Source organism: the organism of the source record quoted next, unplaced genomic scaffold (assembly GCF_019419815.1).
Source record: "Pyrus x bretschneideri cultivar Hongxiangsu unplaced genomic scaffold, Pyrus_bretschneideri_v1 Contig9, whole genome shotgun sequence".
Lineage (NCBI taxonomy): Eukaryota > Viridiplantae > Streptophyta > Magnoliopsida > Rosales > Rosaceae > Pyrus > Pyrus x bretschneideri.
Window position 1 is genome coordinate 4127848 of NW_025999831.1, and position 15713 is coordinate 4143560.

General features: G+C 39.3%; 1 protein-coding gene across 1 annotated transcript; it reads left to right on the plus strand.

The window, feature by feature from the left end:
- Window positions 1-4048: 4048 nt before the first annotated feature.
- On the plus strand, window positions 4049-6461 carry LOC125473489 (homeobox-leucine zipper protein HAT14-like). Its single transcript, XM_048576367.1, has 4 exons — window positions 4049-4508; window positions 4975-5294; window positions 5415-5494; window positions 5823-6461. Exons 1-4 carry the CDS (start codon window positions 4220-4222, stop codon window positions 6142-6144), a joined length of 1011 nt encoding a protein of 336 aa, XP_048432324.1. The 5' UTR covers window positions 4049-4219; the 3' UTR covers window positions 6145-6461.
- Window positions 6462-15713: the final 9252 nt, after the last annotated feature.

A 15713-nucleotide genomic window follows, 5' to 3' on the forward strand; every position in this document is an offset into this window, starting at 1 on the left:
TCGTTTCAGAAAAGGTCCCATCCATGGTTATACACATATGCCGGGTCTTAGGATGGTAACATTTATACCCTTTTTGGTGGGACAAGAAGCCCACAAAAACACACCAGAGGGCATATGGATCCAATTTACTATGATGTATTTTCTGAATATGAACATAAGCCACACAACCAAACACTCGAGGAGTGAAAGTATTACTTGACACCACTGAAGCATGTTGAATGAGGACTTGAAGAGGTGTTTGAAATCCAACAACTCGAGAGAGCATACAATGAATGACATACACGGCATAGGTAATAGCTTCGGGCCAAAAACATTGAGGAACCGAAGCCCCATGAAGCAAGGCACAGGCTGTCTCCAAAATGTGGCGATTTTTACGCTCTGCAACCCTATTTTGTTGTAGGGTATACGGACATGTGGTTTCATGGAGAATTCCTTGACCATGGAGAAACTCTGACAACTCAAAATTAATGTACTCTCATCCATTATTAGAATGTAGAACTTTAATAATGGAAGAATATTGCGTTTGAATCATTTGAGCAAAAGACCGAAATATGGCACCAACATCACTTTTATTTTTCAACACATAAAGCCATGTCATACGGGTGCAATCATCAGTAACAAACCGCCTAATTCTAGAAGAAGTAATAACCGGAGAAGGCCTCCAAACATCGGAATGCACGAGGTCAAATGGAAATGGTCTTTTATTCATACTAGGAGGACATGAAGCACGATGGCTTTTAGCAAGAATACATACTTCACAATGTAAGTCTAATTCATTTATTCCACTAATAAACTGCGCAACATACACCTTAAATAGCTAAAGGATTCATGGCCTAATCGACGATTCAATAACCATACTTCTTGTAAATTACTATCACGGAGCACTAGGACTGCATGAGCTCTGCCAGGAACAACATCATCCACATAGTACAACCCCTTTCTCTTAGGGCTCGTTTACTAATCTGTAATAAGATTGAGATGAATTGAATTGAGGAGGAATTGGATTGAGGTGAAATCAGAATCAAATTCCTGTTAAACATGTTTACTAAAATTAGCTGGAATCAGAGTATGAATGATATTGATTTATATAAACTGTTTACTAATTCACATGAATCAGAATGAAAATTAGTGTGATTAATAAAATTCCCTTATTGTAACTAATTTATTTTATATCTAATTATTTTTAGTAAAATTTTTATTCTTTCATTACTCCTTACCAGTTACCAACATAAAACAAACCCCACCCGCCCCCCCCCCCCAAAAAAAAAAACACTTCCTGTCCTATCTCCCCCATCTTTCTGCTACCATGTCGACCTATCCATTTCTAAAATTTCCCAGGCACCTCTTTCTCTTCCTCTCTCTTCTTCATCTTTCTGGTGACCCACCCCTTTCTAAAATTCTCCAGGAATTTCTCTCTCGTCCCTGTCTCTTCCTCATCTTTCTCTGTTGTTGACCCACCCCTGATCGCGAGACCACCATCTTCCCTGTTCTTTGGTCTTCGTCAGGAATGCGAGCCTTATTAAGCAAGGGCTTGAAGGTAACACCTATGGCCAACCATCACCATCGCAAGGGTTGCAAACATTAACACTATTCTCATCTTTGGAGTTTGAGGGTATTACCGGTACAAAATTTGGATTCTTGATGAAAACCATTTCCCAAAAACCAAATACCTCATCCTATTTGCAAATCAGACTTTGGCCATTTCAGGAGTTGAATTCCTGATTTTATGCGGGTCCCATAATTATTTTAATTCCTGATGGTTTGGTAAACACTGGAATGGTTGGGGATATGTGCAATTTCGGTTCCCACCATTCCATTCCCCTTTGGTAAAGTGCCACGCCCAATTATCTCCGTGGTCTGAATATCCTGAAGTAGACAAAAAGACGAATACATTAGAACAACACAATCCAATTGTTCAGTAATCTGTGGAATGGAAAGTAAATGATGTGATAAAGATGGAATAAGTAAACATTGGTGTAAAGGGAGAGAGGCCGTGAGATACACGGTTCCAATGTATTCCCTATGTGATGTTGTCATATATGGAAACATATTCTTATCGTATGTTATATGATCCGTTGCACCAAAGTCCAGAATCCAACCTGTATGATGCTCAGTATCGGAGGCCAAAAGAACATGCCCTACAGTACCTGCAGTGGAGCACGAATCACCATGGGTAGAACGAGTTAACAAAGTTTGACTCGGATCATTAGAGGTAGTCTTGGCCTCCTTAGCTCTCGGTAAAGTAGTAACCAGAGAGGCATGGCCTCCATTATTTCCCCCCACTCCCACACTCCTTTGCACGTAGCTTCTTTTCAATTTTGGAAACCAATCAGGCACCTCATGCTTGGCAAAACACATATCCTTTGTGTGACGGGTCTGTCCACAGAAAGTACACTTCAAATCATCTTTATTTTCTCTGGTAAAGGGACGAGGATTTAAAGATTGATTAGAAGGATTACTAAGACGAGGGGCAGCAGCTGGCCGAGAGACCATGGCCATGGGCGGTAGCCCTCATTGGTTGTTACTCCCTCCCATCATGGTGGCATGTCTTTGTGCTTCACGCCGAACAACAGAAAACACTTCCTCAACAGATGGTAAAGGTTGAGTACGTAGAATATCACAACGTAACGATCAATTTGAATCTCTTCTTGAAGGGTCTTGGGATATATAACACACTCCATTTTGATTGGTCTCCTTTGATCTAACTCTTGCCAAACGAACTTGAGGTCATCGTAATACACACCAACCAGCCGATCTTCTTGATGAAGTCTGAAAGATTTAACCTTTAATTCATAAATTTGAGAAATATCCGAACCATCATAATAGGTCCGAGCCATGTCTTCCTAAACTTCTTTAGTAGTACGCAGGTGAATAAAAAATCCCATGATAGTAGGTTCCATGGAATTGATCAACCACCCTTTTACGATTGCATTCCCTGTCTCCCACGTCTCATACTTAGCAATATCCTTAGCAGGTTCCTTGGTACTCCCTGTCATAAAGCCCTTCCTACCACGTCCAGCGATGTGCATTTCTAAAACTTTGGACCAAAGAGGATAATTTGAGCCATTCAGCTTCACGGTGTTTGGTACAACAGATGCATCATTCTGAATAACAACAGGATTCAATGCTGGATTATGGGTTGATGTACGAGAACTACCCTCCAATTTCAAAGTCGTGCTATCTTCCAAAGACGCCATACTATCTTACGGTGCACAACTCTTGAAGCGGCAGTCCACACGTTTTTGGTATAGCAAGATCAAATCACACACGGTAACGTAGAAATATGTCGAGACAGCAGCACACCCACATGAATACTTTAGCACAACATTAATACTCCTACTCACACACAACAATATCACACACGCACACAACTTGACGTTCTGCCAAGGAAATTTGCAAAAAAAAAAAAAAAAAAAAAAAAAAAGTATACCGTGCACAACAATAGAAGAAAAAAAAATTCTAGGGTTACGACAACCTAGGCTCAAATATCAAATAGAATTTTACGGGGTAATTTTCCATTGTATTACTTCCTTGAAATATACAGATACAATATTTGTTCTATAAGGAAACACTAACCAATAAAGGACACAACAATAACTCCTTCCTAATAAAGGACTCTGAGTATTTACAATATATTTACATACTTATTTTAATAACTCACGTTTACAGTTCTCAGTATTACGAAACAGTCTTTATATATCATTTCATCTTCAATTTGAATTGGTTAAGAGCAACGTGAGAGAACTATTTCAGAGTTAGGATAACAACTATCAAAAACAATTTTTTAGTGTGATTCCCAGAGACTAACAAGAAAATGCAGTTTGGATTGGAAGAACATTTCATACATATAGTACACGTAACTAATATTTGACTATACCGAGGATAAAATGTGTGCTTTATTTTGGTCCGAGCCGTCCGACCCCTCTCTTTTCTCTAGTCTCGTGCATGAACCGTTGGTATAATTAAATACATTCACGTGCGTTTGTCAACCTGGATTTGTCGGTCAATTACTCTTTTTCTCAAGCCAAAAAACAAATAAAAAGGGAAAAAAAGAGTGTTTTAGAGACAGTGAGTCTCTCTCCTGTGTTTGTGTTTACACAATAAAAACAGAAGATTCTGGATAGGAAGACTACTAGAATTTTAGACTTGTTCGCTTTGGCTTCTTTTTAAACTCCTCTCATCGCTTCCCTTCCCACCAAAAATTATTCAACAGCAAAAAATGGAGTTAGCTCTGAGCTTGGGGGATGCTTCAAAGCCGTTTCTGTTCCTTGACAAAGCTCCAAAGATTGGTAGCAACAAGGATCTAGGGTTTTGCATGGGCTTGGGGAGTGCTGCAAGATCGGATGAGAGTAGCAGAGAGAGCACCCATGAAGTTTACGATCAAGAGGAAGGAAGAAGAAGTAGGGTTTCATCAGATCCACCTCTTCAGCTTAATCTCTTACCTTCTGCTCCAGTTCCTCGTAGCCATGCTTCTTCTCAGCTTCGCTTCCCATGGCTTACTGATAATCGTAAGACCAACTTCACCATGAGATCTTAGGTTTTGTTATTTTGTTATATGTTTTGGGAATGATTACATTCTTTTTCGTCCGTGCATCTGTTTATTTTTGTCCATTGATTCTTGTTTGATTTACTCGATCTAGGCCATAAATAAACCGTGCATGAAAAGAAAAATCATTTTCACAAATCATTTTCCAATGTAATTTTGTGTTTGGTTGCTGGGAAACTCAACAAACTGAAAAGGAAAATCTCTAAACTGAGCACTCTCTGATAAAACCGACTTGGTAGAATTTCCTTCTTTGTTTGTTGGGTTGATTTCCTAATTAAGCACCCAAACTTAAGAAAGTGAATGGAAAATTTGTATTTTCCAATCAAAAACTACTTCGCAAAATTTTCATTTTTCTTTTCATCCGGTTAATTTTCTTAGAATCCGAGCACGACCCAAATTATTCTCATATTGGGTTGATTTTGTTACAGTGGCTGTGTCTGAACCGGCCGGTTCATCAGATGGACCGGGAATAGGGTTCGATGTGAACCGGATGCCTGGAGTGGTGCCCTCGGCTGAGGAGGCAGAAGATACGGCGGCGCCGCTATCGTCTCCGAACAGCACGGTTTCATCGTTTCAGATGGATTTTGGAATAAGAAGTGGAGGAAGATCGAGTAAAAGAGATTTGGAGGTGGATGCCGATAGAGCGAGTGATGACGAGAACGGGTCGACTCGAAAGAAACTCAGGCTCTCTAAAGATCAATCGGCTTTTCTTGAGGAGAGCTTCAAAGAGCACAGCACTCTCAATCCTGTAAGTCAAAGGGGGGGGGGAAGAATACTTAAAATGTTTTTTGTTTATAGCTTCAGAGAGTAAACAATTCTCCTGTTTTAATTTTGACTAATTGTTTGTTCTATTTTTTAATATTTCCAGAAGCAAAAACTTGCTCTGGCTAAACAGTTGAATCTTCGTCCTCGCCAAGTTGAAGTGTGGTTTCAGAATCGAAGAGCAAGGTATACTACTGTTTTATTTCTTTCTCTTTAATATAATTATTTCATTTCATACAATCACTTGTGATCACACCATGAAGTTAGTATAAACCGAAATTTATATATTATCTCATAAATCACTATTCGGCACATCTCTCGTTCTGCAAATCCTTCTCTTTTTTTACTTCTAAATGAAATAAATCAAATAAAAATACAGACACTGAATAGTTTGGTTTTTTCTTTGAAAAATAAAAATAAAGAACTATTGACATTTGGTTCCTATGTTTTAAATTAGTTGGCCTTCTCTAAGCTACTAATTTTTGTTTGGAAAAATGATAAAATAATTATACAGGACCAAGCTGAAGCAGACAGAAGTAGATTGCGAGTACTTAAAGAGATGCTGTGAAACACTGACAGAAGAGAATAGGAGGTTACAAAAAGAACTGCAAGAATTAAGAGCTTTGAAGACCTCTCAGCCTTTCTACATGCAGCTGCCTGCCACCACACTCACCATGTGCCCCTCATGTGAGCGCGTGGTCACAACTGCCTCAGCCAACACCTCCACCACCACCACCACCAACAACCACATAAAGTCTGCTCAGAAGAAGCAGCCAAGGTTAAATCCATTTGCTGCTCAGGTCCACATGCAGCAGCATCAAGGTGCAGCCGCATGAGATGTCAACATAGAATCTGGTATCCTGCACTCTCCATTCCATTTGTATATATTTTGGCTTGGAGTTGGGTTTTATTTTCTCTTTTGTTCTCTTAATTATTTTATTTATTTTTAGGTTTGCTTTTCCCAATCTTTATCTCTGTGGTTTCTCCTTATAAGTTTTAGAAACCATGGACGGAAAGGGTGATATGATATATTTTTATTATTGATGAGGAAGTTAGAAATGATTTTGCTAGAAACGCCCTTTAAAATGGTTTTGTTGGGGTTTTTGTGTTTTGAGAGGGAATTCAAACATAGTTACTTATTTTTTATGATCATTTTCCCACATATGCTACGTTTATGGCTCTAATGTTTGGTTGCCGATCGATCTTTTTGCTAGAAATTTTGGGAAATGCAAGGGAGATTAAGTTTGTAGCTAAAATTTGTAGTTTATTTATTATTATCCAGAAATTATTCATTGTGTTTGGCACACGATATGATACATCACATGTTATTATTATGTAAGTGGTCAGACATTTGAAAAATAGAACTTTTCTCCAATACTAGATGCTTTTCGTGTTCTGAATGGACTGAAAAATTATGGATCTTTTGCATGAGATAAATAAATAACCAAAGATTTCCTTCACCAGACAGTTAACTGGTATATTTATGGAAGTCCTTGATTTGAGATATCCTATGATGATAGACTACACGTACAAATACTTTCATGTTTGTGGAAGATCTGATCTTTGGCTTGGCCTGTCCTTCGAGTTGTGTTATTGGAGACAACAGTTAGATGTAGTTTAGGCATTTGGTTTTTTTATTTGTTTATATTTTTTAACAGATCAAGATTGAATTAATCAAATGAAAATCTATAAGTAGGCAAACACAAAGATCAATGAGTCTAGAAGAAAGAAATGATGAATGTCAAAATTACTATCCAATTAGGACTAAAGAGAATTTTAACAAAAAATTTTTAGTACTGCATATTTTAACAAAAAATTATATATTTACATTAAGAAATTAATTTTGGTATTATTTATTTTGTTTTTATCGTTAAAGTTTAAAAGTTTTTAAATTTTGTCATTAGTTTTTCTTAGATTAAATCCTCATGTCGAACTCCTCCAGTCAAAGTGGAAGGTTTTTCATACCAAGAACAATAGTCTCATGCAACTTTTCATCATCGTTTTGGAGTTCAGAACGTCTCCCAAATTTTTCACTTAGCATATCTGGTCGATTCGATGAAGATCTAGTCTTCATAATACTCTTTTGTATTTTGGTACTTGCGTGTTTTGGATGAGAGGTGGATCTTCATCTGATCTTGAAGATGGAGACGATTAGTCGTCGTTTCACTGGACGCGAATGAGAATAGCCTCCTATGTGTAAAAGCATGCCAGACAGATGTGCGGTAACTCGCACGTTAAGATACAAAATATACCATCTACATCTTCATCTCGTTGCATGGAAAATTCAAGCGATTCCAAGTTAAGATGCAAACTTCAAATTTGTATATTTGTTGTTAGCTTAATTGTATTTAATTTTATCTGTGAGAGATTCTTTGTCAACCATAATGATCGTTCAACTACAACTAGTCAATTTAATGTCATCCTAAACCCTATCTTGTGGTTTGTCTTATCATTATTTGTTGATTAGATGCCATTGCGATGAAGGAACCTATTTTAATATAGAACGACGTTGACAAGACCATTATTCCAGACACCAATATCACCCATAAATTCAACAACATGTTTAAAGGAATTTTGTTTTTCTTCACGATTAAGTTTTGTGTGTCATCCTTTTGTTTATCATCTTATCATTATTTATGATTACGTATAGTAAATTTGATGTGTTGATGTTATCCACATTCTTAGTTTATTTTGGAACTTAGGTAACGATTTTGGTGGTCCAATATCATAGTGTATAGAGTATTTAGTTTCTACTTATGCGTTCCAGATTCAAAACTAATAACTTTTCTAAATATTTGTAATAATTTCGAATTGTTCCCTTTCCCTTTAATATAGTAATTTTGTTTATCAAAAAAAAAAACTTGGGTAACTCTATTCTTGCTCTCTCATTCTATGAATAATGTTAGGAATACCGCATATTTTTACCACATTAATGTATTGTCACATGTGACAAGTGATATATACAACCAATTAGTCAAAAAGATATATACAACCAACATTTAATGATATTAATTCATTAATTAACGTGATATGTACACATAATTTGTTACATCAAATAGTACATCAATATGGTACAAAAATGTAATTTTCCTAACATTTTCTATTTATTTACTTTCTTTTTTAGAAGATTCATGCTCTCTCGTTCTCTAATTCTATTTTTATGCTATCAATCAACACCTTTTTGTCATTGATGAGTTATTGGAGGATAAGGATTTATTTTCTTGGTCGATATATTGGGGATAATGATGGAGCCACTACGCGAAAATCCTAACTTTTTTGTGAGTAGAAAAAAAATAAGCACCGCCCTCATCACATTGAGGCCTGAGTGAAAAAAACTTTATGGAATTTTGGTTGTCGATATTCATCACACTATATGGTGCTATTAATACATAATAATATGAACGAGGGACATAATTGATATTTCATGAAACTAATAATATATAGTACTAATGAATCAATACACTTGTTATAATTAACACGATTATATTAATAACATTTTATAGTAATGTAATGTTGCACCGAAACTTTATCCCGACTTTGTGGCATCAAGAACAAACGTGTGAAACATGTAAGGATAAAAATTGATGGAGAGGTTTAAAATATAATGGTGATCAATAAAACACATAAATCGTGTAAATATGCATTGAACCCATAAATGATTGAATAATTAAACAAAGGACATGGTGAAATCAATCGAAATCGGACCACATAAACCATACATAATAATGCTTGAAAAGCAAGTTGAACAAACCTATTTTGTGTGAAATTTGGACCAACAGCTGTTGGATGGGTGACTAAAATTGAGGTGAGTGATGGAAAACCGATAGCTAGCTGTAAATTATGTGCTCAGCAACGCCCCTACAAAATGCTAGCAAGGACTATATGATAGTCGGTATGGACTAAATTCAAGGGTTATATTACAAGTCAAACACCTACACTATGAGGTTAAATTACAAGACAAGCAAAGAATGACTACTGATTCATGAAGAGCGATAGTATGAGGACATTTGGGTAGGTCCAAAAGTTTTGTTGGCATCCTCAAACAATAAAGTAACAAAAGATAAATTTAAAGAACATGAATAAAAAGTCCGATCACTCAATAATTTAAACTACTAAGGACAACTCACTATATTATCATATACAGCTGCCTCTACATGTAATCATGTTATGATTGATACTCCTCTCCCATCTATTTTCACAATCATTATATAATTTTTTTTTTTGGGTCTTTGTATGTTGGGTGGTCATTAAACCTGGGTGGGGTATTGTTAATTTAACAAGATTTTGTTATTTCATATAAGTGGTTATTAACGGGGTACCTAGACATGTAGTACATATTTGTTTTTCCTATAAAGAAAATGAGTGGGGACATCTGTCTTGTTGCGCCTATAATAGCGTCTATGGGTAGATTTAAGGTTTTTTTTTTCAATAATAATTACCGAACAAGTTTTCTGTTTTCAATTTTTTGAAAATTATAAATGAAACTAAATTCTGAAAAGAAAATAACTATCAGACGAACTCTTAACTTGTTGATTGTTGTTATCAAGTATAACACATTTTAGGATTTACTCGACCTCACTGAATACTTCCCATTCTTTGTATGGTGCCAAATTCTTTTATCATTGCACCCACTTCTACTAATCAGAACAATTTGAATCAACTCCAAATCCTCCGATTCCACCAATGCTGCTATCACCTCCGTTTTCCACCCCTGCCTATTGGAGGCAATTAAATCACATACCTTTAAATTAGTAGCTCCATTCCGCATCGCCGGTTTAAATGAACGAGGCTTAGGAAGCCATGGATCACTAGCCATCCTAATCGATTCACCGTTGCCCACCCGCCACCGAAGACCTCGGTTTAGTACTTGCCTCCCCAATAAAATACCTTTCCACCCCCACAACGATTTATTTTGTTTGTTTGCCTCCATGAAGGAAGAATTGGGAAAATATTTATTCCTAAGCACCATACCAAGCATAGACTCTGGATTATTTAACACCTTCTAACTAATTTTGGCCAACTTTGACAAATTAAATCCAATGAGATCTTGGAAACCCAATCCGCCAAGCTTCTTGCCAAATTTCATCTTATCCCACGCCACCCAATGACATCCTTTATTCTTAGACTATCATCTTCACCAAAATTGATCAATAACTCGTTCCATTTCCTCACAAGTACCTGCTGGCAATTTAAAGCACGCCATAGCATGATTCGGCATCTCCATTGCAACTGATTTAATCAAGATTTCATTCCCAGTCAGAAAAAAATTGCTCCGCCCAACCATCAATACAATTTTCAATTCCTTAATGCACCACTTCAAACACTGCCTTCTTCGGGTGCCCAAAGTGTGCCTGTATTCCCAACTATTTGCCGAATCCATCACGACCTTGAATGTTCATTTTTGTAACAATACGCTTTTTTTGCTTCTTCGGACAACACTTCCTAAAGAAAATATAGCTTTTCTTGAAATTAATAATCTGACCAGAAACCATACCATAATCCTCCAAAATTTGAATCACATTTCCGCCCTCCGTCTCATCCGCTTTATAGAACACCACTGAAACATCTGCAAAAAACAGATGAGTGATTGGCACAACATTTGACGCCACCCACACCCCACTAATCAGACCATTCATCTTCTGCTGTCGAATATATGCCGAAAGAGCTTTTGCACATAGGGGGAATAAAAATGGGGACATTGGATCTCCCTATCTCCATCCTCACCATATGACTAATCTTTGCATGAAGAAATATGTCCATCTATCTTGAGGTCGCCACACCTCTATCAAGTCACTGTTGAATCAACCTATCATCACGTTTGTTTCTCCATGTAAAAGGGTAGCCCTCAAAACCCAAGTCAAGAAGCTCATTTCCTGCCAGGAAGTCTCAAAATTCCCTCGTGCTCACCATAAAACAATATATAATTACCTCCTTCATTCTCTTCGTCATCCACAATATCATTTGTTTGTACCATACTTGACCAATCCCGAAACTACTAAGCACTGGTCAACAGTATACTGTCAAGGACCCACAAGACTTTTCCTCCAACCAAGAGGCCAATCACAACACGACACATGTCCGTATAAGAAGCCAATCACAGTGCGACACGTGTCGATATCAGAGGCCAATCACAATACGACACGTGTCAATGTTAGAACAAAGTTGGAAACTCTCTTCTATAAAAGGGGGATCATTCTCCCACAATAATCCCTGATGTCATTGGTACTAAACTATTCACTAGAACTCACTAAAAGAGAGCTTGAACCTATGTATTTGTGTAAACCCTTCATAACTAATGAGAACTCCTCTACTCCGTGGACGTAGCCAATCTGGGTGAACCACGTACATCTTGTGTTATTTACTTTCCTGTCTCTATTCATTTACATACTTATCCACACTAATGACCAAAGCAACTTAGCGAAGGTCACAAACTTGACACTTTCTGTTGTACCAAAATCCTCGCCGATTTTGTGCATCAACATTTGGCACCGTCTGTGGGAATTGCACTTATTCCTACTCTCTCCAGCTTTGTCAAGATGGTTTCCACTATTCGTACACTTTCTTTCGACCAAGCACCCCTCTCCAACATGGGGAGTGAAGGGAGCCACATCACGTAGAACGACACCCCCTCACACTTAGTGCAAAACAACGAAAGAAGGAACAAAAGAGGTTTGCTCTTCAGGCTAAAGTCAATGAGCTAGAGGCTAAGAACAACAAGATAGCGATAAAGAATGAGATCCTCCAGGAGCAGTATGAGAAGCTCTTCGGAATGCTCCATGAAGCTAGGCATACTCAAACACACGAACTCATCGCCCCCGGGGAAGTCAACCACCACCGGGTGCCCCCCAACACGGGGGATCACCTCCCTTCAACATAGATATCCCTAATGGGGAGCGAATTACTCATCAAGGTGTTGATCAACATGAGACCTCTCTCGACCCAGTTGCTTCGACCCGAAGCAGGAGAAGTGGAGGAAGTTAACTTCTTGCAGAAGGAGTAGAAGGATCAAAAGCTGTTTATCACAACTATCGGGACTTCTTGAGGCAACGTCGAGAGAGCCCCATCCACATAAGCTCGAAGGTCAATGATCCAAGGGTTTCTGAAAGTTTCGGTCATCTTCCATGCCCTAAGCCAATTGCCAATCTAGAGAATGAGCGACATGTCCTAGAGGAATATGAAGGTACAAGGGACTCGGGGGCATTTTGACAGGCTCACCCTGGAAGTCAGTACGGTGAGTCTAAAGAAAAATCCCATACCCTTGACCAAGCTTTCCTACTTCCAAGAGGAGATGGAGACTTACGGAAAAAGGATCTAGCAGTACCTGACTCCACTCAGGACCCCCTTGTCCTACAACTCCTTGAGGAAGTAAACAAGTTGAAGGCCAAAATACCTAACTGGAACCAACCTAGGCTTGGCCCTTTTACAAGGAGGATCCTCGACACCCCCTCCAAGCAAAGACAAAACAGAAGCTTGGCTTACAACTCTACATTAGAAGGGATGACCCAATTGAACACCTTGAGTCCACCATGGCATACCAGATGCACACTGACGAAGAACGATGTCTTCTCTTCCCCTCTACCCTTTCTGGCGGAGCTCTGAATTGGTATTGCCATCTTCCACCTCAGACAGTAGACTCATTTGAGGAACTGAGGAAACTGCTTGTCTCTTAACATATCTTCCAGACCGATCGCTTGCATTCCACAGATGACTTGTACACTATTCGCCAGAAGCCGGACGAGTCACTACAAAAGTATTCTGGCCGCTTCAGCCATGAGTATTCTTGCTGTGCTGAAGCAGATGATGAGACCACGCTCAAAGCCTTCACGGCAGGCCTACGTGATTGTTTCTTCAAGTACATGATCAATGCCAACACTTGGAAGACTTACTCTGGGGTGATGGCACAGGCTTATAGCCACGCCTCCGTCGAAGTAAGGACATACCAAGGGAACCTCCATATGGTTAACCTGTTAGCGTGAGTCAATATTAGGAAAAATAGGGAATGTAAATAATAGGAGTCCTTTATTAAGTAGGTTTGTGTATATGTTTTTTGTTTCCTTGTAAAGCTATGATAGCACATGTATATATTTCAAAACAAGTAATAGAAGAAAGATTCCCGTAAAAGTTCTATTTGGTATCAGAGCCAAAACCCTAGTTTTTTTCTTTTCCGCTATGCTTGGTTGACCTTATTTCTGCAAATCTTCTGCAGAAAACAGGTTGCCGTGTGGGTGTGGTGCTGCGGTGTGTATTGTTTTCGTGTGGGTGTGTGCTGCTCTCGGTGACTGTTAGAGATTTATCACTCTCGGGATCATTCTCATCTGGAACCGGTCCTGACTGCATGCTGCTATCAGCAACAATTGCAGATTTATCATTCTCGGCATGTATAATCACTGCCCCATTATGCACAGCATCAACCACAGGGATTCCTTCCAAGTCCAACCATTTCAGATCATCACTAGAGCTCTCCCCCTGGGGATCTGAAGATGATAAATCTTCAGACTGTGTGTGTGCAGTCTGCTGCTGTATACTGCTGTGCAGCACAATACCTTGCTGCTGCCGTGCGAGTTGTGGACAGATTGCTGGGGTTTCTGCAAATTGCTGGGTTTTCTGCAACTTGGGGCTGCTGCCGTGCAGGTTGTGTACGAATCAGAATTGGTTATCCGTTTGTACTGCTTCAGTTTTTTGTCTGTGTGGTGTGGCTGCGTGTCCGTAGTATCGTGTTGGACTTCTCTGCACAGTTTTTTGTCTGTGTGGTGTGGTTGCGTGTACGTAGTATTGTGTTGTTTTTTGGGTTGATTTGGTGATTTGGTGAGCAACACCGAATGGATTCAGGAGGCAGTGGCGTGATGCGGTTAGAGGGCAGTAACTCAACCAATAATCAAGTCGTGAATCCTATTGTTATTCAGAGTGATGCGTCTGCTGTACCCAATACCGTGAAGTTAAATGGATCAAACTATCCTCTTTGGTCCAAGGTTTTGGAGATGCACATCGCTGGACGCGGTAGGAAGGGCTTTGTGACTGGAAGTACCAAGGACCCAGCTGAGGCTAGTGCTGAGTATGAGACGTGGGAGACAGGGAATGCAATAGTAAAAGGGTGGTTGATCAACTCCATGGAACCTACTATTATGGGTTTTTTCATTCACCTACGTACTGCTAAAGAAGTGTGGGAAGAGGTAGCTCGGACCTACTATGATGGGTAAGATATTTCTCAGATTTATGAATTAAAGGTGAAATCATTCAGACTCCGTCAAGAGGGTCGGCCAGTTGGTGTGTATTATGCTGATCTCAAGTCCATTTGGCAGGAGTTAGATCAGCGGAGACCAATCCAGATGGTATGTGCTGTGGATCTCAAGACGCTTCGAGAAGAAATTCAGATTGATCGTGTGTACGCTTTTTTGGCGGGATTGGATGATGTGTTTGATAAAGTGCGTAGTGATATTTTACGTACTCAACCTTTGCCTTCTGTTGAGGAGGTGTTTTCTGTTGTTCGACGTGAAGCTCAACGACATGCTACCATGATGGGTGGAAGTAACAATCAAGGAGGGTTGCCGTCCATGGCAATGATATCTCGGTCGGCTGGTACAAATCGTTCTAGTAATTATTCTAATCAATCTTTAAATTCTCGTCCCTTCAACCGCGAAAATAAAGATGATTTGAAGTGTAATTTCTGTGGACAAACCCGTCATACTGAGGATACATGCTTTACTAAGCATGGAGTGCCTGATTGGTTCCCAGAGTTAAAGAAAAAATTGCGTGCCAAGGAGCGTGGAGCAGCCGGGTCCAGTGGAGGCCGTGCCTCTCTTGCTGCGGCTACACCCACTGTTCAGGAAGCCGTGCCTAGCCCCAGTGCCTCTGGTCAGAATTTGTTGACTCGTACTCAGGGTGCCTCGTCGTCCGACACAGGTACCATGGGACATGTTCTCTTAGCCTCCGAGAAACAGCACCATACAGGTTGGATTCTGGATTCTGGGGCAACGGATCATATGACATATGATAAAAATATGTTTCAATACATGACTACATCTCACAGGAAAAATATATCTACTGCCAATGGTACTTTGGCACCCGTGTGTGGTGCCGGCACTGTGCATCTCACCCCATCACTTCCCTTACATCATTGCTTGCTTGTTCCGTCTTTATCCCATCACCTATTATCCATACCACAGGTTACTGAACAATTGAATTGTGTTGTTCTAATGTATCCGTCTTTTTGTCTACTCCAGGATATTTAGACCAAGGAGATAATTGTGCGTGGTACTAAGAGAGAGGGGTTGTACTACGTGGACGACGTCGTTTCTGGAAGAGCAAATGCAGTTCGCGCGTCCCGGTCTAGTAATTTACAAGCAGTGTGGTTGTTGCATCGTCGGTTAGGCCATGCATCTTTTGGGTATTTAAGGCATATGTTACC